The sequence below is a fragment of the Myotis yumanensis genome, unplaced genomic scaffold (genome assembly GCF_028538775.1).
Source record: "Myotis yumanensis isolate MYYU_CA2020_CCGP unplaced genomic scaffold, mMyoYum1.0.hap1 SCAF_3, whole genome shotgun sequence".
NCBI lineage: Eukaryota > Metazoa > Chordata > Mammalia > Chiroptera > Vespertilionidae > Myotis > Myotis yumanensis.
Genome location: NW_027223754.1, coordinates 201,716,265 through 201,739,167, shown reverse-complemented (window position 1 = coordinate 201,739,167; position 22,903 = coordinate 201,716,265). Strand labels below are relative to the sequence as shown.

The following is a 22,903-nucleotide window of genomic DNA, read 5'->3' as shown; positions in this document are numbered from 1 at the left end:
GCCACTCTATCAACACAGAGAAGCATAAAAAATGCGGAGACAAAGAAACAGGTCACAAATGACAGAAATGGAGGAAAGCAAACTACAGGATATAGAGTTCAAAACCACACTTATAAGGTTTTTCAAGAATTTTCTAGAAACCGCTGATAAATTTAGTGAGACCCTCAAGAAATCTAGTGAGACCCTCGAGGATATGAAGAAGGACCAACTAGAAATTAAGCATAAACTGACTGAAATAAAGGATATTATACAGAGTTCCAAAAGCAGACTAGAGGATCGCAAGAATCAAGTCAAAGATTTGAAATACAAAGAAGCAAAAAAACACCCAACTGGAAAAACAAAATGAAAAAGAATCCAAAAATATGAAGATAGTGTAAGGAGCCTCTGGGACAGCTTCAAGTGTACCAACATCTGAATTATAGGGGTGCCAGAAGAAGAGAGAGAGCAAGATATTGAAAACCTATTTGAAGAAATAATGACAGAAAACTTCCCCTACCTGGTGAAAGAAATAGACTTACAAGTCCAGGAAGCACAGAGAACCCCAAACAAAAGGAATCCAAAGAGGACCACACCAAGACACATCATAATTAAAATGCCAAGAGCAAGAGACAAAGAGAGAATCTTAAAAGCACCAAGAGAAAAACAGTTAGTTACCTACAAGGGAGTACCCATATGACTGTCAGCTGATTTCTCAACAGAAACTATGGAGGCCAGAAGGGAGTGGCAAGAAATATTCAAAGTGATGAGTAGCAAGAACCTACAACCAAGATTACTTTATCCAGCAAAGCTATCATTCAGAATTGAAGGTCAGATAAAGAGCTTCACAGATAAGGAAAAGCTAAAGGAGTTCATCACCACCAAACCAGTATTATATGAAATGCTAAAAGGTATCCTTTAAGAAGAGGAGGAAGAAGAAAAAGGTAAAGATACAAATTATGAACAACAAATACACATCTATCAACAAGTGAATCTAAAAATCAAGTGAATAAATAATCTGATGAACAGAATAAACTGGTGATTATAATAGAATCAGGGGCATAGAAAGGGAATGGACTGACTATTCTTGGTGGGGGAGGGGTGTAGGGGGTGTGAGAAGAGACTGGACAAAAATGGTACACCTATGGATGAGGACAGTGGAGGGCGGGGTGGTAAGGGCAGAGGGCGGGGTGGGAACCGAGTGGAGGGGAGCTATGGGGGGAAAAAAGAGGAACAACTGTAATAATCTGAACAATAAAGATTTAATTAAAAATAAATAAATAAAATAAAATAAAAAAGAAACTTAAAAAAAAAAAAACTTCGTGGCCCATCACAGAAGTCAGTATTTTGTGGAAGAGACACACTCAAGGGGCCAAAGAGCCACATGTGGCTCGAGAGCCGCAGTTTGCCGACCACTGCCATAGGTACATCATGTTGTGGGCCTTGCCCACTTTCTCTACCTTCTTTCCTTTACCTGCACATCTCCCAGATATCTCTCAGCGTCAGATTATTGAATAGACAGAAAATCTATACTTAGCTTAAGTGTGATGAACATTTCATTCATTATATTTAAAATCTGATTACATAAATTGATTTCTTTTTGCTCTTTAAATAGTACTGTAATGCATATCTGTGTACTTAAACTTGTGGTGTGTTTTTTTTCATTTCACATTGCTTCTACACGCAGAATCATTGGGTCAAAGTATATGAATATTTTCAAGGATCTTGGTAACATAAAGCCAATTAATTCCACAACATTTCTGAAAAGAGTGATTGGTTGATTTATTTAGGTCTGGCTTGATTAATTGCTCAGAGAAGTAAAAATTATTTCGATCGGGGACATGGCTGATCTACTACTTCATTAGCCTGCTCTCTAATGTGATTTTATTTGTCCACATACCCAGTTCATATGTATTATGCCCCATAGGTAGGGCATTTTCTCTTAGGCTAAGCTTTATAGAGCCCAAAATACAAATGCTAGTTGAATTAATCAACCATCTTTTACTAGAATTTATGCAGACTTCTAGTTCTAAATGATGCTTATTCCTGAATTGCACAACTTAAATCAACAATCAGTTTTCCTCTTCACATTGCACTAAGCAGCCTTAGTTTTATCTCCCATTATCTTATTCTACCTAATACAGGGTCAAATATGAGGTAAGAATTGAACCCAGGTGGGTAAAATTACTTGATGCTGCTGTAGGAAGCCGACACCAGGTAGTCAGTGAGTGGTAGTAATGATGGACTCTAATGCCGTTTTCAGTAGACTGTAAGTCATTAGTATGTGTTAACAAGACTAGAGATGTATGGATGTATAAAATAGCAGTACCATTAAGTATTGCTTTTTATAAGTGGTGACATTTCCCAGCTCTATTATTAATTTCTCACAGCCCAGTGGTATGGCCTAGTGGTTGAGCATTGAGCTAGGAGCCAGGAGGTCACGGTTCAATTCCCGATCTGGGCACATGCCCGGGTTGGGGGCTCGATCATTCCCAGTGCGGGGTGTACAGGGGGCAGCCGATCAGTGAATTCTCTCTCATCATTAATGTTTCTATCTCTCTCTCCCTCTCCCTTACTCTCTGACATCAATCAAAAATTATTTTTTAAAAAAAATCTCACAGTAGCTTCATTCACAATCAACTCTCCATTGTAACTACCTTGCTTTACTATCACTAATTCATCATTTTATGGTACAGTTAACCAAACTTTTAAGTTGAAACTCTTTATTTTCACAGGACTCTAATTATGGGAGATAAGAAAGCTGGATTTTCTGTATTCTGGGCTGATGATGGTTTAGACACAGGACCCATCCTTCTTCAGAGGTCATGTGATGTTGAACCCAATGATACAGTGGATGCACTATATAATCGATTTCTTTTTCCTGAAGGAATCAAAGCCATGGTTAGTACATTTATGCCATCAAGAAGAATTTAGTAAACCTTTAGAGTTTTGAAGATATTTTTCTTTTAGGAATTTTTATTAAAAATGTAAATCCAAATAAAATGAACTTTTACATTTACCAGTAGGATAGTGTATTTAGGGTGGATATCTGAACTTTAAAATTTCTAGTCAATGAAGCTGATTTGATCTTCTGAGAGCAATGATCAAATGGATGACTAGCAATCAAACTGTTTCAATTATTTTGCCAATTACTTGAATCTCCAACCCTGCTTATAACACTAATTGTAAAGAAGTACAGAGAATCTTAAGAAATTGTGCTATGTAATTTGGACTTCCTGTAAAAGTATTTGAAATCAGTCTATATAATGGGGTGAAATTTGGTGTTGCTCTATTTGTTCAGATGTGCTCAGAGCATGTACCCCACAAAGTAAAACTATATAAACCTGTAAAAGTATTGAAAGATAAGTTTTACTGTTATTTAATGTTTTCCAGAGTTTGATATGGTAGAAGTAGCAACACAGAGATGGACAGTAAGATGATATACAGCAGCAGCCTTTGATTTCAGAGGGAGGAGAGCAGTATTCTGTTTGTATCATTTAATGATTTATTGACACCAAAGTTCTCATTCTATCACTTATTTATTGTATGACAATGGGCAGGACACTTAGACCCTTTAGCCTTGGTTTCCTTATCTATAAAATCTAGATAATACTACCTGACGGATAGTTGTTGTGAAAATTAAATGGCATTTGTGTAAAGCACCTGGCATACAATAGGTGCTCAAAAATGATAATTACATAATACAATCAAAATAGTATTATATGTGTTCAGTGGCGTTTTTTCCAATCTGGCTCTGGTACCCAAACCCAGGTGATATGATAGCTAGAAGTGGGTAGAATGAATGAGCTGTAAACTTGTCCTTGTTCCCAGGTGGTTTGCTCCATGTGCTCTTGGGGAGGTTGGTCAACAGCTCTGAGTGCTTAGAGAGAAATCTGAGAACTTGAGCTCACATAGGCCTCCCAGTGAAGGAGAGAGGCTCTCAACTCCAGACAAACATAAATATAAATATAACATGGAAGAGAAAGTAGGACACATCCCAAACGCAATCCAACTCATGGGTAGATGTTAACTTTTTAAACTTCCAGGTGTCCTAAGCTAGAAAGCAAGTTGAATGACTTCCATATAGCAATGTATCACTGTCTGGAATCATCATGATGAGACGAAATAACCCATCATGACTTATTTTACAATAATATACCTGAAATTTCCATTGAATCGCCCAGGAGAGGTTGAAATTTGTTTAAAGAAGGAAGTGCAGACTTGATATTGGCAGTAGATGGACTTGGGTGCAGATCTTTCTTCTGACAACCTACAGGCCATCTCTGTAATCTTGAGCTAGCTGCTTAGGTTTTCTAAGCCTCGGTTTCCTCATCTGTGAGACAGGAATAATAATATCCACCTTGCAGGATTGGAGTGAAGTTGCAAGGGGTATTTCACATGAAGTAACTACCACGCTGCCTGGCACATAGACAGATCTGAAGAAATGCTAGTTATTATATAGCCTGACTCTCTGGGCAGATTTATATGCAGTAATTCTGTAGAGCAGAAACTTCAGTTAAACAGATCATCCTGTTGTTGCCCATTGGACTGTGACACAGGTAACGTTTCTGGCTTTAGGTGGAAGCTGTTCAACTCATAGCTGATGGAAAAGCTCCTCGGATTCCCCAGCCAGAAGAAGGGGCAACCTATGAAGGTATCCAGAAAAAGGAAAATGCTGAGGTATTTATACCAACTCAATAGCACATTTCAAAATTCATGACCCTCAAACTTTGAGTGGTTCCCAGTGTACTATTTTTTTGCCCAAAGGCAGATCTCCAAGCCAGCCAGCCCAACCACTTCTACTTCTACTTCTGAGGGACGGAAATGTTTCCGTTGTCTTTGACGCTGTCACCACCAAGAGGTTCAACCTGTGCTTTGTGCTTTCCTAGATTTCTTGGGATCAGTCTGCTGAAGTTTTACACAACTGGATCCGAGGCCATGATAAAGTCCCTGGCGCTTGGACAGAGATAAATGGACAGGTATGTTCTAGGGATCACTTTTTTTTTAAAAACAGGTTTTAATGTTTCTTATGTTAACAAGGCCTATATTGGAAATACTTTCCCTACCGTTTCCAGAACATTATTTTGTTCCCATAACATCATTTCCTGGGTGCCGGAGGAAAACCGGTGCTGGCAGCCAGGGGAAGGAAGGCCTATTGCACGGATCTCTTCGTGCAATGGGCCTCTATTCGAATTATAATAACAAATCAGTTAATAATGAGTTCTCTTGGTTACAGTCTAGATCCAGTCCTGTTTCCATGAACTTACCCACAAAGCACCTTGTACCCATTGCAATAATTAGTTCAACTTCGCAGAAACATTTGAAAAATAGACCTTTGTGCAATAACCCAGCACCCTCCAGGGTTTTAAAAGTGAAGAATGTTACTTGTGCAAGTCAGAATCTGATACCAGTTATGTGACAGCTTTGCCAATAAACAAGAAAATGCTCTTCCACAACTAGGAAGGGAGACGGCCACAGTTGACAGGTGTCCAAAGATGCATGGAGTAGGGACCACGTTTTTGGGTTTTTTTGTTGTTGTTTTTTTTTCATGTTACCATTGTAAGAGGTATTACACATAAGTCTAGGCTTCCTCCGGTCTTCCCTTGGTCATGAGGAGGGTCTGTGATTCTAGGTATGTGTGACTCAGCCCACAGAGAGCATCTGCTGTGGAGCAGACAGTAGGCACAACCCCTGCTCTCACGGAGCCTGCGGTTTTATGGGAAAGGCAGAGAAGTGAATAAATGCAATAGGATAAGTGCTATTCATCCCTGAGGCCCAGATTCAGGTGTGGTAGGAAAGGCTTCCTGAAAAAGCTGACTTATTTGATTGCACGTTGAGAAAAGGTCACAGGTAGAGAATAAGAAAAAGAGATGAAGACCCGGGAACAGAAGAATATATTACCCCAAAGTCACAATGAAGCCGGAGCCTCAGGTGTGGGCAGCAGGTGTGAGAGGCAAGGGAGAGATGGGGAAGGGTGGGGGAAGGGAGGTGGGCGGAACCAGAGCAGGAAAGGCCTTCTCAACTGGGGAATCTCAGCTCAAGTTCTCAGGTTTCACCTCTTCTAAGAAGTTTCCTGACCTGCTCACGAGTCCAGCCTGTTGAGGTTGAGGGTTCATCCTCTCTGTTTCAACAATACCCTGCCTACCTCTGACACAGCACATTATATATTGTGTCTCTTTATTTACCTAGCCCTTCTCCTCCACAAGACTATGAATCTTTTAGGGGTAAGGGCTTCAAGTTGTTGTCTTGATAATCTCAGCACCGAAGCAGGGTTCTTAGTGCATATGAGGTGCCAATAAAAATATGTGGGATCATGCCCGGCTGGCGAGGCTCAGTGGTTGAGCTTCGAGCTATGAACCAGAAGGTCACGGTTCAATTCCTGGTCAGGGCACATGCCCGGGTTGCCGGCTCGATCTCCAGGGGGAGACAGCCGGTCAATGATTCTCTCATCATTGATGTTTCTCTCTTTCTCTCTCTCCCTTCCTCTCTGAAATCAATAAAAATATATATTTTAAAAATAATAGTAAAATAAAAATATGTGGGATCAATGAAGGACCAAGGGAGGGAGTTTAGTGCAGTGAGTGTGGGAGCTGGAGCTGGGATGTTTCAGTTAAAATTCTGGCTCTGCACTATGTGCTATGGAACCTGGGGCAGGTTACTTAACCTTTGAGTGCCTGGGTTTTCTTATTGTAAAATGGAATAATAGTGCCTCCTTTATGAGTTATGGGTTATGTGAAGATTAAATGAGTTCACACATGTTCATTCATTTAAGTGCTTGGTCCCTGCCAAAAGTAGTCAGCAAATGTTAACTTTATTGTCCTCAATAAATGACAGAGGATAGTAATAGAATTATAATAACAAATCAGTTAATAACAAGGTCTCTTGGTTATGGTCTAGATCAGCAGTTCTCAACCTGTGGGTCACGACCCCTTTGGGGGTGGAACGACCCTTTCACAGGGGCCGCCTAAGACCATCGGAAACACATATATAATTACATATTGTTTTTGTGATTAATCACTATGCTTTAATTATGTTCAATTTGTAACAATGAAAATACATCCTGCATATCAGATATTTACATGACGATTCATAACAGTAGCAAAATTACAGTTATGAAGTAGCAACGAAAATAATTTTATGGTTGGGGGTCACCACAACATGGGGAACTGCATTAGGAAGGTTGAGAACCACTGGTCTAGATCCAGTCCTATTTCCATGAACTACCCACAAAGCAATCATCACAATACATTGGAATACACACCACCCCCCCCAACACCTCCATTCCCTTCAAAAACCCTACCTCCAGCCTGCAAAGTCTGTGAGAGCTTCTCATCTCATTCACCTTTGTATCGATGTGAATAAATGACAAATGTATACTCATGTTGTCTGGGTGTGGGACATTTTTTACTCTTCAACCCTATGGTTGCAGACTATCTCTTGCTTTGTGTCATCTCTACAGATGCTTGTTATAGTCTGAGGATGGGGATGTCTGATTTTATCCTGAGTGACAATTCCAGCATTTTTGCAGAGAGTACTGTTTGCACACACCCGTTCAGAGGTGCAGCTTCCCCACTTCACACTCTGGGTTTGATCTCTTTATTAGATGGTCACGTTCTATGGCTCTTCACTACTGAATAGCTCCGTGCCTCCTGGAGAACCCCTGGAAATGAAAGGTGCCAAGAAGCCTGGCCTTGTTACCAAAAGTGGACTTGTTCTTTTTGGTAACGATGGAAAAGCAGTGAGTGTTCAATACGGTCACCTGTAAAATACTCCCCCCCCGCTTTTTTTGGTTTCCTTCTATACCCCAAGCTATTAAGGGAATATCTTTCACAAGGTCATCTGGCTTTGCAGTGAGATGTGGGAGGCTCAAGATACCTGTGCCCATTTTTCTCTGGGGATGAGCCACCTCGATGTGCCTGGATGAGAACAAGGCTCCCAGGATGGCCCCGAGGACCTGAACAGCCAGCTTTGCAATGTAGTAGAAAGAGCATGAAATTTAGTCAGAAAACGGGATATAAACCCCTGCTCTGCCATCTACTGGTCTTGGGAAGGATGCTTCTCCCCTCTGGGTCTCAGTTTTCCCTATTTATGAAACAGAGAGAGTAATCCCATCTGTCTGCCTTCCCACTGCCAGAGTCTGGGAGGATCAAATGAGATGGGTGTGGTCCTTTTTTAGATGCTCACTGCCTCGGCCTCACCAGGCAGGTGCCCACCCTCATCCCTGGGCTTGGGAGTGTGGGCTCTGGCTTCAGTGGGCTCTTGGGAAGCTTCCCCATGAAGAACGCAAAAGGGAATTTGCCACATGACAGATATTCTCCGCTAGCTTGCAGGATAGATCGGCTATTAATATTGCAGGCTTTAGGGTTCAGCTAGTTCTGGGGTTGTAACCACAGCTCTGTTACTCACTAGCTGTGTGGCATTGGGCAAATTACTTACCCTCAGTAACCTCATTTCCCCATCAATACAACAGAGCTAATAATGGCACCTGCCTCCATCAGGACTTATGAGATTAAATAAGATACTTCAGCATATGCATACTAAGCATACACGTACACACATGTGCATGTGAAGTGTTCACATGATGGCAGTGGTGGTAGTTATAGTAGATTTTAGTTCAAATTCCCACATCAAATGTCAATGTTTCAGGAACTTATTATCCATTTTGAGATGTATCTACTCCTAGACTTAACTGTCTCCTGTCTGCTGCCATTGTTAAAATACTACTTCAGTCCCTTTACACATAATGGCAAGTCCTCTTCATCCATGTTTGCATTTGCCAAATAATCTACTCCTTAAATATATGATTCCTTCTTCCACCCACCTCACTTTTGAATTGCCCGAACCCTCAATTCTCCTCCTTATTTTGTTGCTACTTTGTAGCTGATGGTGAGAAATCTACAGTTTGAAGATGGGAAAATGATTCCTGCCTCTCAGTACTTCTCAGCGGGTGAGACCTCAGTGGTAGAACTTACAGCCGAAGAGATGAAGGTGGCGGAGACCATCAAGGTGAGCATGTGATGACCTCACTATTTCTCCTACCTGTGAAAAGTGAAGCACTTTTGTACCTGGTCCCATCGGGACTCAAAGTGGTAGAGATGGAAGTTTATTTCCTCTTCTTTTGTTTTTGTTTTTAATATATTATATTGATTTTTTACAGAGAGGAAGGGAGAGGGATAGAGAGTTATAAACATCGATGAGAGAGAAACATCGACCAGCTGCCTCCTGCACACTCCCTACTGGGGATGTGCCCGCAACCAAGGTACATGCCCTTGACCGGAATCGAACCTGGGACCCTTGAGTCTGCAGGCCGACGCTCTATCCACTGAGCCAAACCGGTTAGGGCTCCTCTTCTTTTGTATTAGCTACAATAAGAAATCAACCCCCAAATTTATATGCGGATTTATTTTTCACTCACAGAAATAATCCCAAGCAAGTTTCAGGTTGGCATCTGAATTAGGGGGAAAGCTGGAACCTGAGGATTAGGGATCGACTTATTCAGGGACTCAGAGGTTCTGCTCTCTCCAAGGTCATCCTGGGGGTCACCTCCATTCCAGACAGCCAAGAAGGGCAAAAAGAGCAGAGAGAATTGTGTGAGGGAAGTTTTTCAAGGGCCAAGACTGGAATGCAGATCACTTCTACTCAGATTCATTGGCTGGATGGCAGTCTTACAGCTGCATCTAACTTGAAGAGATACTGAGGAAGGCAGTCAAGCCCTGTATCCAAGATGAAGAAGAAAGCGGTTTACTGAGGAGCCAGCCAGTCTCTGCCAGTGTTCTAGCTGGTACAGCCCTCAGAAAAGTTATTCTTGTTGTCTAGGTCATCTGGGCTGGAATTTTAAGCAACATTCCTGTTATTGAAGACTCAACAGACTTCTTTAAATCTGGAGCAAGCTCAATGGATGTTGTCAGGTAAAACCACCACCTTACTCATTCACACCTGTCCACTAGGGATTCTGAGTGCGACTTGGAAAATAAAATCTAAATCCCTTGTTCTGGATGTTATTACTTTATCCTACCTGTCTGCTATGTTTCTCTTCATCTTTTTTGTTTGGTTTGTTTCCATAGTCAAATATATATATATTTGTTTCCTTCTCTTTGTTGTTAACCAGAAGTAGTTTTCATATCTCCTATATACCCAGAAAAGCAACCCTTCTAATTGTTTGTTTTCTTTAAAAATGTGTCTTTATATTTCTTAGCTGATTTTCCTCTAATTTGACATTGGAATTGGGATGTTCCAGGTGAAAATGTTAATCGGGAATTTCCTACATAGTTTGATCCATAAGGATACCTGACCTTGATTACACTTCCCACCAAAATAGTTTTTTCCTATCCTCCCAAATTGCCCAGTAAGATCTATCTAGAATGAGGATTACCAGGCTACTTGTGAGAATAAGGATCATTAACCTATAGTCAGAATTTCTCTACAGAGGATTACAGCAAGTTGAAAAGGCTAGAGTCCTAGAAACCCACTCTTTGGAACGAAGAGTGTACCAAAATCCTAATAGTGGAGAGTTGCAGAGGTGTTGTTGTTTTTATTTTTATTGATTTCAGAGAGGAAGGGAGAGGGAGAGGAAGATAGAAATATCAATGATGAGAGAGAATCATTGATCAGCTGCCTCCTGCAAACCCCACTCTAGGGATCAAGCCCACAACTTGGGCATATGCCCTGACCGGGAATTGAACTGTGACCTCCTGGTTCATAGGTTGACGCTCAACCACTAAGCCATGCCGGCCAGGTTCAGAGGTGTTTTTTCTTTGACACAATAGTCACTAACTAAATAAGGTAAACAATGTCACTCCTCTTGACACAACCTTTCATGTCAACACAGCGAGTGTGTTCTTAACAAATATTCTGTTTTCTCATTTATTCATTCATTTATTTAACAACATCTATTGAACACTTACTATATATCAGGAACAGTTTTTTGTTTGTTTTTTGCACTAGGGATACAGTCATCAACAAGACAAGATCCCTTCATTCATGAAGCTTTTGCAGTTCAATAACCAAAAATAATCATCTCAAGAGGAAATGACTTTTTATCAAAAGTCGAGTTTTGGTTCCTCAAATTACAAATTTCTCAGCTATGACTCATGACTCCCCAGAAATTTCTAACTTGCTCGACTAAAGACTTTAATCCTGTACATTTAGTACTTTTTTTTTTTGCCAGTAAAATACTCTTGCAGGAATTACCCATTTCCTGTTTGAGTGTCTGACTTACCATGATCATCTGATATTATTATCTTGAATTACCAAGGCATCTCATCTCTTTTAGAGGATAAATGACTGAACAACAGCTGTGGTAGGCTTTCTATGGTGCATCTAGTTCACCATTGCTATGCAAGAAATGTTAAATAACAGCTGTATTTTGAAAAATCAGCAGTGAAAAATCAAAGGATTGGAAAAGATTTCAGATATTATATTGAACTATGGTTCTAATTAGTACCTACATTAACCATGTGATACAAACAAATGTTTGTTTTATTCTTACACGCAATCTAGAGAAAATATTCTACAATATGACTTGTGGAGAGGCGCTCCTCCTGCTCCCTCGAGCCTCCCTTCCTTCCCTCCCTCCTCCCCAGCGGCGCTCCCCTCCTGCTCCCTTGCCTCTGAGGAGGAGGGAGGAAAGGAAAGAGGCAAAAATATCTCTCCCTCTCCCTCTCCCTCTCCCTCTCCCTCTCCCTCTCCCTCTCCCTCTCCCTCTCCCTCTCCCATTCCTCTGAACTCATCCTCATAGATTTCTTCTCCACAAAGCCAATTTAACAGTTGTATCTCAGACTCAGGCTCAAAAACCTCTTGGATGAGTTATCACACCTGTATCCCACTCTCACCTCACCCTAGCATAACCACGTGTACATGTTTATGTACATTAAAAGATGGTGAGAAGAACATCAAGAGAGAATATTGGGAGAGAGATGGGTATATTGACTACTTATTATCTCATCCTAATCTCTAATTTATTATTGCAGTTCTTCCAGAACACTAGCATTTTGCTGTGCTTTTCTCTGAAGTTTTCCCTGCCCCTGTACTTCACCATTGACTGCACCCACTCTACAGGGACTATAATGTGTTAAAAGCACAGTGTAACTAATAGAAATAAACAGTGCAATGCCCCCTCCCCGCCGCCCCCAAAAAAATATGACTTGTGTTTCTCATAATCTTTACAGTTAGGAAATTTCCTTTATTTTATTACTGCTTGACTACATTTGAAAGAAAAACGAACTGATTTTATGAGCCCCTTATTATCTTGCTTGTATTGCAAGTAATTAAAATATTTGTGCCTTGCTTTCTTTTCTCTTTAAGCATATAAAGAACTTCCATTGTCCTTCCACACAGCTTTTTAATTTTTTTTCTTCTGGTGTTATCAATTTCTCTGATTGCTATCATAGAAGACTTCATAGGATAGATATAGGCATGTGACATGTTTTACTTTGAAACGACAACTATAATAACACAGCTCCCCTAAATCCTTTAATAAATGTGAGTAACACGAGCTGGTTCTTACTTTAAGGCTGGTTGAAGCGATCAGACAGAAATGTGGTGGGCTTCAGTTACAGAATGAAGATGTCTATATGGCCACCAAGTTTGAAGACTTCATCCAAAAAGTCGTGAGGAAACTAAGAGGAGAAGATCAGGAAGAAGAGCTAGTAGTGGATTATGTAAGTCTATGGTGTCTAAAATCTAAATCATTAAGATTCCTATACTATTAAAAATGCTATATCTTTCATCCACTTGTTTTTAAAATAACAGTTGTATTAAGATATAATTCAGTCCAGCCGGTGTTGCTCAGTGGCCGAGCATCAACCATTGAACCAGGAGGTCATGGTTCGATTCCCAGTTGGGGCACATAGCCAGACTGCAGGCTCAATCCCCAGTAGAGTGTGTGCAGGAGGCAGCCGATGGATTATTCACTCTCATCATTGATGTTTCTATCTCCCTCTCCCTTCCTCTCTCTGAAATCAATTTTTTAAAATCTTTTTAAAAATGATACAATTCAGATTCCATAAAATGCACCCTTCACAGTGTAAAATTCAGTGGTTTTTAGTATATTCAGAGTTATGTAACCATCACCACTATGTGATTATGGAACATTTTTATCACTCCCAAACAAAATCCTGTATTCATTGGCAGTCATTCTCGGCCCTCCTCCTCTGGCCACTGGCTCCTGGAAACCACTAATTTACTTTCTGTCTCCATGTTTGTCTATTCTAGATATTTCATATAAATGGAATTATACAATATGTGGCCTTTTGCATCTGGCTTCTTTTACTTAGCATAATTTGTTCAAGATTCAACCATGTTGTAGAATGTGCTATTATTTCATTCCTTTTTCTGGCCAAATAATATTCCATTGTGTTGATACTCTACATTTTGTTGATCCATTCCTCATTTCATGTACATATGGGTTGTTTCTACTTTTTTACTATTACAAATAATACTTCTATGAAAATGAATGTATAAGTTTTTGTGTGCACATATATTCTCAGTTCTCTTGGGTATATATTTAGGAGTAAGTTGATGAGTCATATGTTTCACTTTTTGAGGAACTACCAAACTCTTTTCCACAATAGCTACACCGTTTACAATCTCACTAGCAATGTAGGAAAATTTAATTCTCCATGTCCTCACCAACATTTGCTATTTGCTATTTTCTGTCTTTTCTATTTTAGCTGTCCTACTGGGTGTAATCTGGTATTTCATTGTGGTTTTAATTTCCATTTCCCTAATGACTAGTGATGAGCATCTTTTCGTGTGCTTATTGGCTATTTGTATAGCTTCTTTGAAGAAATATCTATTCAGATCTTTTGCCTATTTTTCAATTGGGAGTTTGTCTTTTTAATTTTTGAGGTTTAAGAGACCTTACATATTTTCACCCTAATCAGATATATGATTTGTAAATATTTTCTCTCATTCTGTGGGCTTTCTTTTTACCCCTTTGATAGTGTCCTTTGACACACAAAAGTTTTAAAATTTGATTAAGCCTAACTTATCTATTTGTTCTTTTGTCATTTGTGCGTCTATATGTCTTGTCTTATGCCTTTTTTTCTCTATTCTGTCTTTACTGCTTCCTTTTGCATTAAAAGGATATTGTCTAGAGTGCCCGTTTAATCCCTTACTGTTACTTTTACTATATATTTTTGATTATTTTCTTAGTAGTTGCCTTGAGGATTACAATGGACATTTTTGCTTAAAACTTTCCTATACAGATTAATTCCAACTTAATACCAACAGTATAGAAAAACTTTGCTGCAACATACTCTGCTCCCTAATCTTCATTTTTGCTACTATTGTCATGCAAATTACAACTTTTTACATTATAAAGTCACCAACATCGTTTTATAATTACTGCTTCATGCAGTCATTTTTTACATTTATTCTGGCTTCTGTATTTACCTTTATCAGTGTTCTTTATTTCTTCATGTAGATTTAAGTTACTGTCTTGTGTGCTATCATTTCAGCCCAAAGAACAACTATTAGTATTTTTAAGGGTAATGTGATAGCAATGAATTCTCTCGGTTTTTGTTCATTTGGGAATGACTTAATTTCTCATTTGTTCTTGGAGGGTATTTTTTGCTGTAAATTGAATTTTTGGTTGACAGTCTTTTCTTTCAGCACTTATTAGCTAATTGTGGAGAGTGCAATTTAGGCAACACATGTAAGAGAGAGAGAGTGGAAATGAGGAGGAACATCAGGAAAGAAAACTCAAAATGGCACCAGTGTGAAAGGAAACCTATTGATAAAGGCAATTTCAAGGCTTAAATAAAAGCAATGGCTGCACTCCATAGGTGTTGCCACTAGATGGTAGTGTTTCCATTATCTGGAGGTCTTTTGTGTTAATGTTTCTTCATCTGTATAAGGAAAAAAATCAGATCTTATAAAGCCCAGCCTCAAGCACTTCCTTCATCACAGATGCCAACCTCCTGCCTCAGTCGCCAGCCTGAACATCATGAGGCCCAGATCTTACATATATTTGTCTTTTCGGAAAGTAGGAACTAGAATCCCACTGACTTAACTTCTCCTTCTGCACTAGGGAATAGCTTCTTTATTGCTAGTCAGTATCAAATGGGTAAGCACAGAAATCCATTGAATCTATTACTATAACTCTCTCTTAGGTTTCCAAGGAGGTCAATGCAATGACAGTAAATATGCCATATCAGTGTTTCATAAATGGACAGTTCACAGATGCTGAAGATGGAAAGACTTACGACACTATCAACCCAACAGACGGCTCTGTGAGTAATCGCTCAGTGGGCATAGTGACCACTGGTTGTGGATTTTTGGTTTATACACAGTTGTCGGACAGACAGTCTCAAGAAGTTACTTTATTCTATCACTCTGCCTCTGAGCACTTCATATAAATGTACTTCCTGCATTCTTTTCAACTATTCAGTTCCGGTCCTGGCTGCTGTTAACTACCGTAGCCTATTTTATAGAGTGAATATTTATGATGAATTTAGACAGATACATATACACATCAGAGGCACACCTACACAATAAAGCTGTGGGGAAATTTTTCAAACTTTGCAAGCTCCGTGGCAAGAAACTCAACTTTCCTAAGGCACTAGAGGAAATAGTTATAGTTGTCCTAAATGAGTCTTTCCATAATGTAGTGAGAAATACAAAATTTCAGGCTCACAATTTTCATGTTAAAATTGTTTTGGGGGTCTCCTTTTCTTGTTACTCTGTTACTGGATGTATTGGGTTTCCATCATAACAGTCTCTGGATTTTATAATATAATATTAATTCGAAGAAGCATATTCATATATCTCACTATAAAATAACCTTTAGCCTACTTTTACTCATCTTGAAATAGACAATATGCAAAGTATCCTATGCTTCTTTGGTGGATGTTGATAAAGCAGTAGCAGCAGCCAAAGATGCCTTTGAAAATGGTGAATGGGGAAGAATGAATGCAAGAGAAAGAGGAAGATTGATGTACAGGTATGTTTTTTTAAACCCAGTAAGAGGGCAAGGAAGCCAAGTCTGCGAACTTTGATATTGACTAACATTGCCAAGATTTAAAATATTTCTTCAAAGCATCCTAATATACACCTATTATATAACATGTCTTCTGTTATTTATGTCATACAAAATTTCATATATGTGAGTTCCCGACTTTTGTATTATTTTTTGTACCATTCAAGGTCCCAGTAGGAAAAGAACTTTAATAAAAGACTGTTTACCAAGGTGTAGGCAAGGTCAAGGGATAATGAAGTACCCAGGCAAGGGTAGCAACAGGGGGCAGCTACCACTACTCCAAGGACAGAGGAAGGGGCCGGTACTAGATTCTGGCAAGGTCTAAGGCTATAGAAAACCACACTGTGGTGGTTTTGGTTGGGGGACACAGCAGCTGCTGAACCACAGCCCATCTGTGAGGCAGCTGGGGGATTCCAATTCCTGACCACTTTTGCCTCTAGTTCACCAGTTTTCTGGGAGTGCCGCCCATTGGACTCTCATTGGCCAAACCCAGCAATGGAGAATATCCAGCACCCTGTTATTTTCTTTAAATATTTAAATATATATATATTTAAAGAAAATAACAGGGTGCTGGGTATTCTATAATATATATATTATTGTATATATATTCTATAATATATATTATTAGATATTCTATAATATATATGATATATATTATATATTATATTATATATTCTGTAATATAATATATATAATAATATATATATTATTGCTTTCAGAGAAGAAGGGAGAGGGAGAAAGAGATTGAAACACCAATGAGAGAGAATCATTAATCGGTTGTCTCCTGCACACCCCCTACTGGAGACTGAGCCCACCACCTGGGCATATGCCCCCACCAGGAATCAACTGTGACCTCCTGGTTCATAGGTCAATGGTCAGCCACTGAGCCACACCAGCCGGGCCCTCTGATTTTCAAAGATAAAAATTAAACCTCCTTTATGTGTAGGAAACAAAAGGAATGAAGGGAAATACTAAGGCCTGGAAGGGTATTATAAGTTGATAACTGAGTATGTCAAGAATAAGTCAATTCTATCATAAATTAAGTTTTCTGCTTACCTAAGCCAAATAGCTGGCCTTGGTCTAAAGATCTCTTAGAGTAGGATCTGGAAGAAACACTGGGATCGGAGAATGTCATGCCTGTCTTTGGAACGGTCCAGAGAGGAGACAACTCAGACAACTACTGTAGGAAAGCAAATAGCCAAAGTGGACAAAAAAGATGAATTTTTACTATTTCATAGTCATTAGACAGTCCTGTAGCTTGTCTTCCCACAGAAATTGGACACCACACAGAAATCTGTTGTGGTGTCTGTAATTTGTTCCATCTATCTCTATCTTTTCCTTTCCAGTTAGTGTTGGAAATAATCCTGCACCAACCAGAAATCCTCACGTGTTCATGGGCTGCGGGGTGTGGGTTGCACTCTAACATCTCCCTGTATGTTCATGAACTATCCACAAGCCCACTGATTTCTATCATTGATCTCCTTGGCTCAGTCACTGTTCTACCTCTTGTACATTTATGAGGCAAATTATACAGGCTTCCAACACCCTCTGCTTCTCTTGTAACTCTTGAAACAAATGATTTAGGACATTATTTGTTTAATGTCTGTCTTCTTATATTCTCCCTGAGGACAGAGATCTGGTCCAGTTATGTTCACCTCTGAATTCTCAGCCCTTAGGAGGGTGCCTTCTACAACATAGGGGTTCAATCAATATTGTTGGATAGATTTCTTTCTCTGACCATACAGACTTGCAGACCTACTGGAAGAGAACCAAGAAGAGCTGGCAACCATTGAAGCCCTCGATTCTGGCGCGGTCTACACCTTGGCTCTCAAGACTCACATTGGAATGTCTGTGCAAACATTCAGATATTTTGCTGGCTGGTGCGACAAAATTCAGGTGAGCGCAGATGTTGTCTCTGTATCATTCTGGAAGGAAAATGGATGGACTCTGTGTAAGAACCACCCCTTATGTAGATTTTTGTCTCACTTTCAAGGAGTCCAAAGGCAGGCAATCAGGTCTAGTATGTGAGATGAAGGTCCCCTCTCTTTCTGCCGGGCCATCCTTAGGATCCTGTGATCTTCACTCTTGGGATTGTCTCATGGTCTCATGATAGTTACTGCAGCGCCAGCCATTTCAGCAACAGAACTGGGAGGAACAGAAAAACAGCACTTGCTTGAGCTGTGCTCTTTCCCCTCTCAATGCCTTGTGCTTACATCTTCCATTGACCATCCCTGTCCGCTATGAAAACTGGGCAAGTCGCCATCCCCGTCATTACTAAGGAAAAAGGGGATAAGGAATATTGGGCAGGCAATTAACATTCTCTACCATGCCAAGAAATTGGAATGGAGGTGAATAAATTAGAATTACGTTTATTCTCCCATGCCTGGATTCTTTCAAGAAATGAATAGAAGTTCCTTTCATGATGTGGATGTATTTCTTATCAACTGAACACTGTCTATTCCTGTAAGCTAGGCAAAACAAGAGAGGCAGACAGGAAATGGATTCTTCGAGATTACAGGGAACAAATGTTAAACCACCTATGATATCCTCAAGTCTCTCATCTATTCTGACACAGGTTAAATTTACTCATTTCAAAGAGTAAAATAAGCATCCACCTCTTTTGTGTCTTAGGGTTCTACCATCCCTATCAACCAGGCCCGTCCAAATCGCAATCTGACCTTCACCAAGAAGGAGCCACTTGGGTAAGGCAAGGCAAGCAAGCGTCTCTGAGTGACTTATGCTGCTTCAAGACAACCAAGGATGTCGGCTTTCTTCCTCCGCAGTGTCTGTGCCATTATCATCCCCTGGAATTACCCGCTGATGATGCTGGCGTGGAAGAGTGCCGCCTGTCTTGCAGCAGGCAACACCTTAGTGCTCAAGCCAGCGCAGGTAAGGCACCAGGGGCTGGCTGCCAAAACCCTCCTCTCCCATCTACTTAACATCAGAGACATGCATTCTTTGTACCAGTCTTGCAACTTTGCTGTAATTACGTCAAAAGAAAAGAAAACCATAAAATGAGCCCTCGTGCGGCCATAGGTGAAAAACGCGGGACTGATCTAAGGGCCAGGACAGAGTCTGAAGAAGGTCATTGCTGTCTGCTTCTGCTCAGGTCACGCCCTTGACTGCTTTGAAGTTTGCAGAGCTCTCTGTTAAGGCTGGCTTTCCCAGGGGGGTAATCAACATCATTCCGGGCTCAGGTAAGCCACCAAAAGACCCTTTTCACTCTAGTTAATGAATGGTACAGGGCTAGCTGAGTGGCTGTTTTCCCACTGGAGTCTGTCCTGGATTATAACTATATTAAACCTAAACACTGTTTACCAAACAGTTAACTTAAGGATAAATATACTGACCATGCCCTAAAGTCTTAAAATGGAAACATAATGGTGCATGAGTAAGGTGGTGGGGGGTGGGAGGGCGGGCGGCAGAAATAGTACAGCATTGTAAAACTACCCTAAGGTGGCCCATTTCAATTTTTAAAAACTATTTTGGAAGTTTGCAAACAACAACAAGGCTTTCCCATCCTTTTTTTTTTTTTTTTTTTTTTGGCAGGGGAGGAGGGATGACAATTGCATGGAGGACATTATTTAGATTTTTGTCAGTTTATAATTAATACAGAAAATGTAAAACTAAGATTCAAATGAGAGTTTAGAAATCTTCAGTGATTTCAAAGCCACCCTGGCCATCAGCACGTGACTAATGTTTGAAATCACTTTTGATTCCCTAATTCTACAGGTGGCGTGGCAGGACAACGCCTCTCTGAACATCCTGACATCCGCAAACTTGGTTTTACTGGTTCCACTCCTATTGGCAAACAGATCATGAGGAGGTATTGGTTTCAATATGTCGGTTTGTTGTAGATGCTGCCAAACCAGGTTTTTGGTTTAGCGTTTGCTTCTTGGAATAGGGTGCTTTGGGAGGAAGGAAAATCACATCAGATTTAGAAGAGAAATCTACTTATCACTGCAGGGCATTGGCCTGTGTGAGTATAATAAAATACCTTCCAAAGTGGAAAAGCCCACAGTCAATAAAACTAGAGCCATAGTGAAATTCTACACCCGATTGGCAGCTTTAACAATCCAGCACAAAATATTTTCTGTGCTAGATCTGTGGCCCAAATTGTTTTTCAAGCATAAGTAAGAAACCAAAAAGACATATAAATGACCCAAATCTGGATGATTAATAAAATAAATTTCTAAAAAGCAGTAACATTGTTTTTTTAAAAAAATTACAAATAATCTCCTGGGCTAGTGTGGCTCGGTTGCTTGAGTATCATCTTATGCTGGCTCCATTCCCGGTCAGGGCACATACCCAGGTTGTGGGTTTGATTCCTGGTCCCTGGTTGAGATGTATGCAGGAGGAAACCACTTGATTTTCCTCTTTCACATTGATATCTCTCTCTCCCTCTCCCTCTCCCTTCTTTCTCTAACAAAAATCAATAAAAACATATTTTTAAAAATTAATAAAATTTTCAAATAACCTGCCCAGCCAGTGTAGCTCAGTGGTTGAGTATCGACCTAGGAACCAGGAGGTCACTGTTCGATTCCTGGTCAGGGCACATGCCCGGGTTGCAGGCTCGATCCCCAGTAGGGGGCGTGCAGGAGGCAGCCAGTTGATGATTTGCTCTCCTCCTCGATGTGTCCATCTCTCCCTTTCCATTCCTCTATCTGAAATCAATAAAAACATATTTTTTAAAATTTTTAATTGCAATTAATCTAAATGTTAAAAATAAAGCAATGGTTAAAGGCAGTCAACATAACAGAATACAGTGCACTCATGTTCATGGAACATTTTAATAACAGTGAGAAGTGTTGTTAAAATGGTAAATGGAAAGGAAAATAAGCTATAAATTGTATATATTGGGTGATTCCCAACTATGTTAAATAAGGCAAAGGCTATGGTTGGGCACAGACCAGAAAAAACTATATCAAAATGATTTAAAAAAAAAAAAAAGTAATTGAGCCATGGAATTGATTTCTTTCCCTTCTTTCTGCATTTCTTTAAAATTTAAAAATGTTTTAAATAGTGCTTCTGCAAGAAAAGGAAAATAAACAATTTACTTCTAAAAATCTATATTTATATATTTTTTTCCAATGCTCCAGTAATCTGGTTTGAGGCTAAATTCCTTGCCAGGCCTTTATGTAACCAAAATTAGTATACCTAACTAATCTGAATTTACCTATAAGGATCGCTAGTCATTTTCCACAGAATTTAAAACAAAAAGTTCATTATGGAAAATTTCTCATATATTCAAAGCACACGAATAGGATAATGAACTTCCATGTGCTCAACACCCAGCTTCAACAATTATCACCATTCAACCATTCATGCTTTGTCTTTGCATAAGTTTCTGAATGTTTCTGAGGCTCAATTATGTTCTCCATGTCAAGTGGTAATTTATGGTGGAAGGAGAGAGAGAGAGAGAGAGAGAGGCTAAATGCTCATTTCCCTTTTATTTTTCTCTAGTGCTGCGAGCAACTTAAAGAAAGTTTCTCTTGAACTTGGCGGAAAATCCCCACTTATAATATTCAATGACTGTGAAATTGACAAAGCCGTGCGAATGGTAAGAGTGGGTCAAATCCAACTACATAAGTGCCTATTTCTAACACACATTTCACCTCATTGCTTATCAGAAATCTTTTTTTTCAAGTATACAATTTGTATTTATTTACAATACCCTATAAAAATGTAAATTTAGGAACTTTGATCTTTATTAATTAGAACCAAACAAAAAAGCACCGAGAAGAAGAAGTACTAGTCAAGTATTCAATTGATCGGTGGTGAACTGGAAAGGCAGGAGAGGTGCCCAGCGGAAATAAGTCATTTGATAATGGCAGAGGGAAGCTAATAATGTCACTGGGAAGCTCACCAGAAATCTTAAAGTGAGATCTAGCCTTGTCTAGTCATTGTAGAAATTATCCTCTTTATGCTTAGATTTTGGAACACTCAGAGCACTTTATTTTTAAAATAATGTCTTTATAATTTGTCTCATTAAGGTATTTTTAAAGCGTTCATGATTTATACAAACTAATGTAGAGATCTCAAAAGCAAAATCTGACATACAGGCATTCCATTTAAATTTATAATCTAGACTTTCTTGCAACACAAAATCTGTTCCTTAGTGGTATGTTCTTACTTTTACACACTTTTTTGTTAAGTGCTCATGGACCAAAGGAGGAAAAGGAGAAACAGAACCCCCAAAAGGCAGGCTAGATCAAAGCGGGGTATCTTCAGCCCCGCTCATCACCACCTAGGCCACGGAGTCATGTTTGTCTGTGACCTCTCTGTTGTCTGCTGCCTTTCATAGCATATATTCTCAGTACGCGCAATATTATTACAACCCTGACTTCCCAAGTAATGTTAACAACCTTTTCTCCTCTGCTGCCCAAGGGCATGGGAGCGGTATTTTTCAACAAAGGAGAGAACTGTATTGCAGCTGGGCGCTTGTTTGTAGAAGAATCCATCCACGATGAATTTGTGACAAGAGTGGTAAGGCGCCTTTAAGTTGGCTCCATGAGTCGGACAGAAATTGCTTAAACTCAAAAAGTATTTCTGAGACTTAGTGGCTTTTTAGGTGTGACAATAGTACTGTGCTTATGTAGTTTTAAAAAACAATTTAGTCCTTATCTTTTCGAGCCACTTTGTGACATATTTATAGGTTCAATTATATAATGTCTAGACTTTGCTTCCCTCCTGCTCCCCAGGAGGGGAGGAAGTGAGGGGTGGAATAAATTGGCCATGAATTGGTAATTGTTGAAGTTGGGTGATGGGTACATGGAATTTTATTATATTATTTGTCTGCTTTTATATGTGTTTATAATTTTTCATAGTAAAGAGTTATAGGTCTGTATAAACAAAACCCTTAAGAGCTGTTATTACCTATACCTGGCTCTGCATTTATAGTCTATTAGAACCACGACACTTGAGGTTTTTATAAACCCCTAAATTAAC

General features: G+C 39.6%; 1 protein-coding gene and 1 non-coding gene across 2 annotated transcripts in view; one reads left to right on the top strand and one right to left on the bottom strand.

Moving 5' to 3' along the window:
• Nucleotides 1–22,903, top strand: part of ALDH1L2 (aldehyde dehydrogenase 1 family member L2) — a 48,656-nt gene that overhangs the window by 12,426 nt on the left and 13,327 nt on the right. The window contains exons 4-19 of the mRNA XM_070407958.1: nucleotides 2,712–2,877; nucleotides 4,555–4,656; nucleotides 4,866–4,955; nucleotides 7,580–7,714; nucleotides 8,857–8,982; nucleotides 9,793–9,884; nucleotides 12,488–12,635; nucleotides 15,090–15,209; nucleotides 15,792–15,919; nucleotides 17,701–17,851; nucleotides 18,587–18,657; nucleotides 18,739–18,844; nucleotides 19,065–19,152; nucleotides 19,688–19,781; nucleotides 21,419–21,515; nucleotides 22,343–22,441. Of these exons, the coding sequence (XP_070264059.1) occupies nucleotides 2,712–2,877; nucleotides 4,555–4,656; nucleotides 4,866–4,955; nucleotides 7,580–7,714; nucleotides 8,857–8,982; nucleotides 9,793–9,884; nucleotides 12,488–12,635; nucleotides 15,090–15,209; nucleotides 15,792–15,919; nucleotides 17,701–17,851; nucleotides 18,587–18,657; nucleotides 18,739–18,844; nucleotides 19,065–19,152; nucleotides 19,688–19,781; nucleotides 21,419–21,515; nucleotides 22,343–22,441 (1,813 nt within the window). The remainder of the gene's footprint in view (nucleotides 1–2,711; nucleotides 2,878–4,554; nucleotides 4,657–4,865; nucleotides 4,956–7,579; nucleotides 7,715–8,856; nucleotides 8,983–9,792; nucleotides 9,885–12,487; nucleotides 12,636–15,089; nucleotides 15,210–15,791; nucleotides 15,920–17,700; nucleotides 17,852–18,586; nucleotides 18,658–18,738; nucleotides 18,845–19,064; nucleotides 19,153–19,687; nucleotides 19,782–21,418; nucleotides 21,516–22,342; nucleotides 22,442–22,903) is intronic.
• On the bottom strand, nucleotides 5,353–5,481 carry LOC139007871 (small nucleolar RNA SNORA24). Its single transcript, XR_011471009.1, has one exon. It is a non-coding gene; the product is annotated as a small nucleolar RNA SNORA24 (small nucleolar RNA).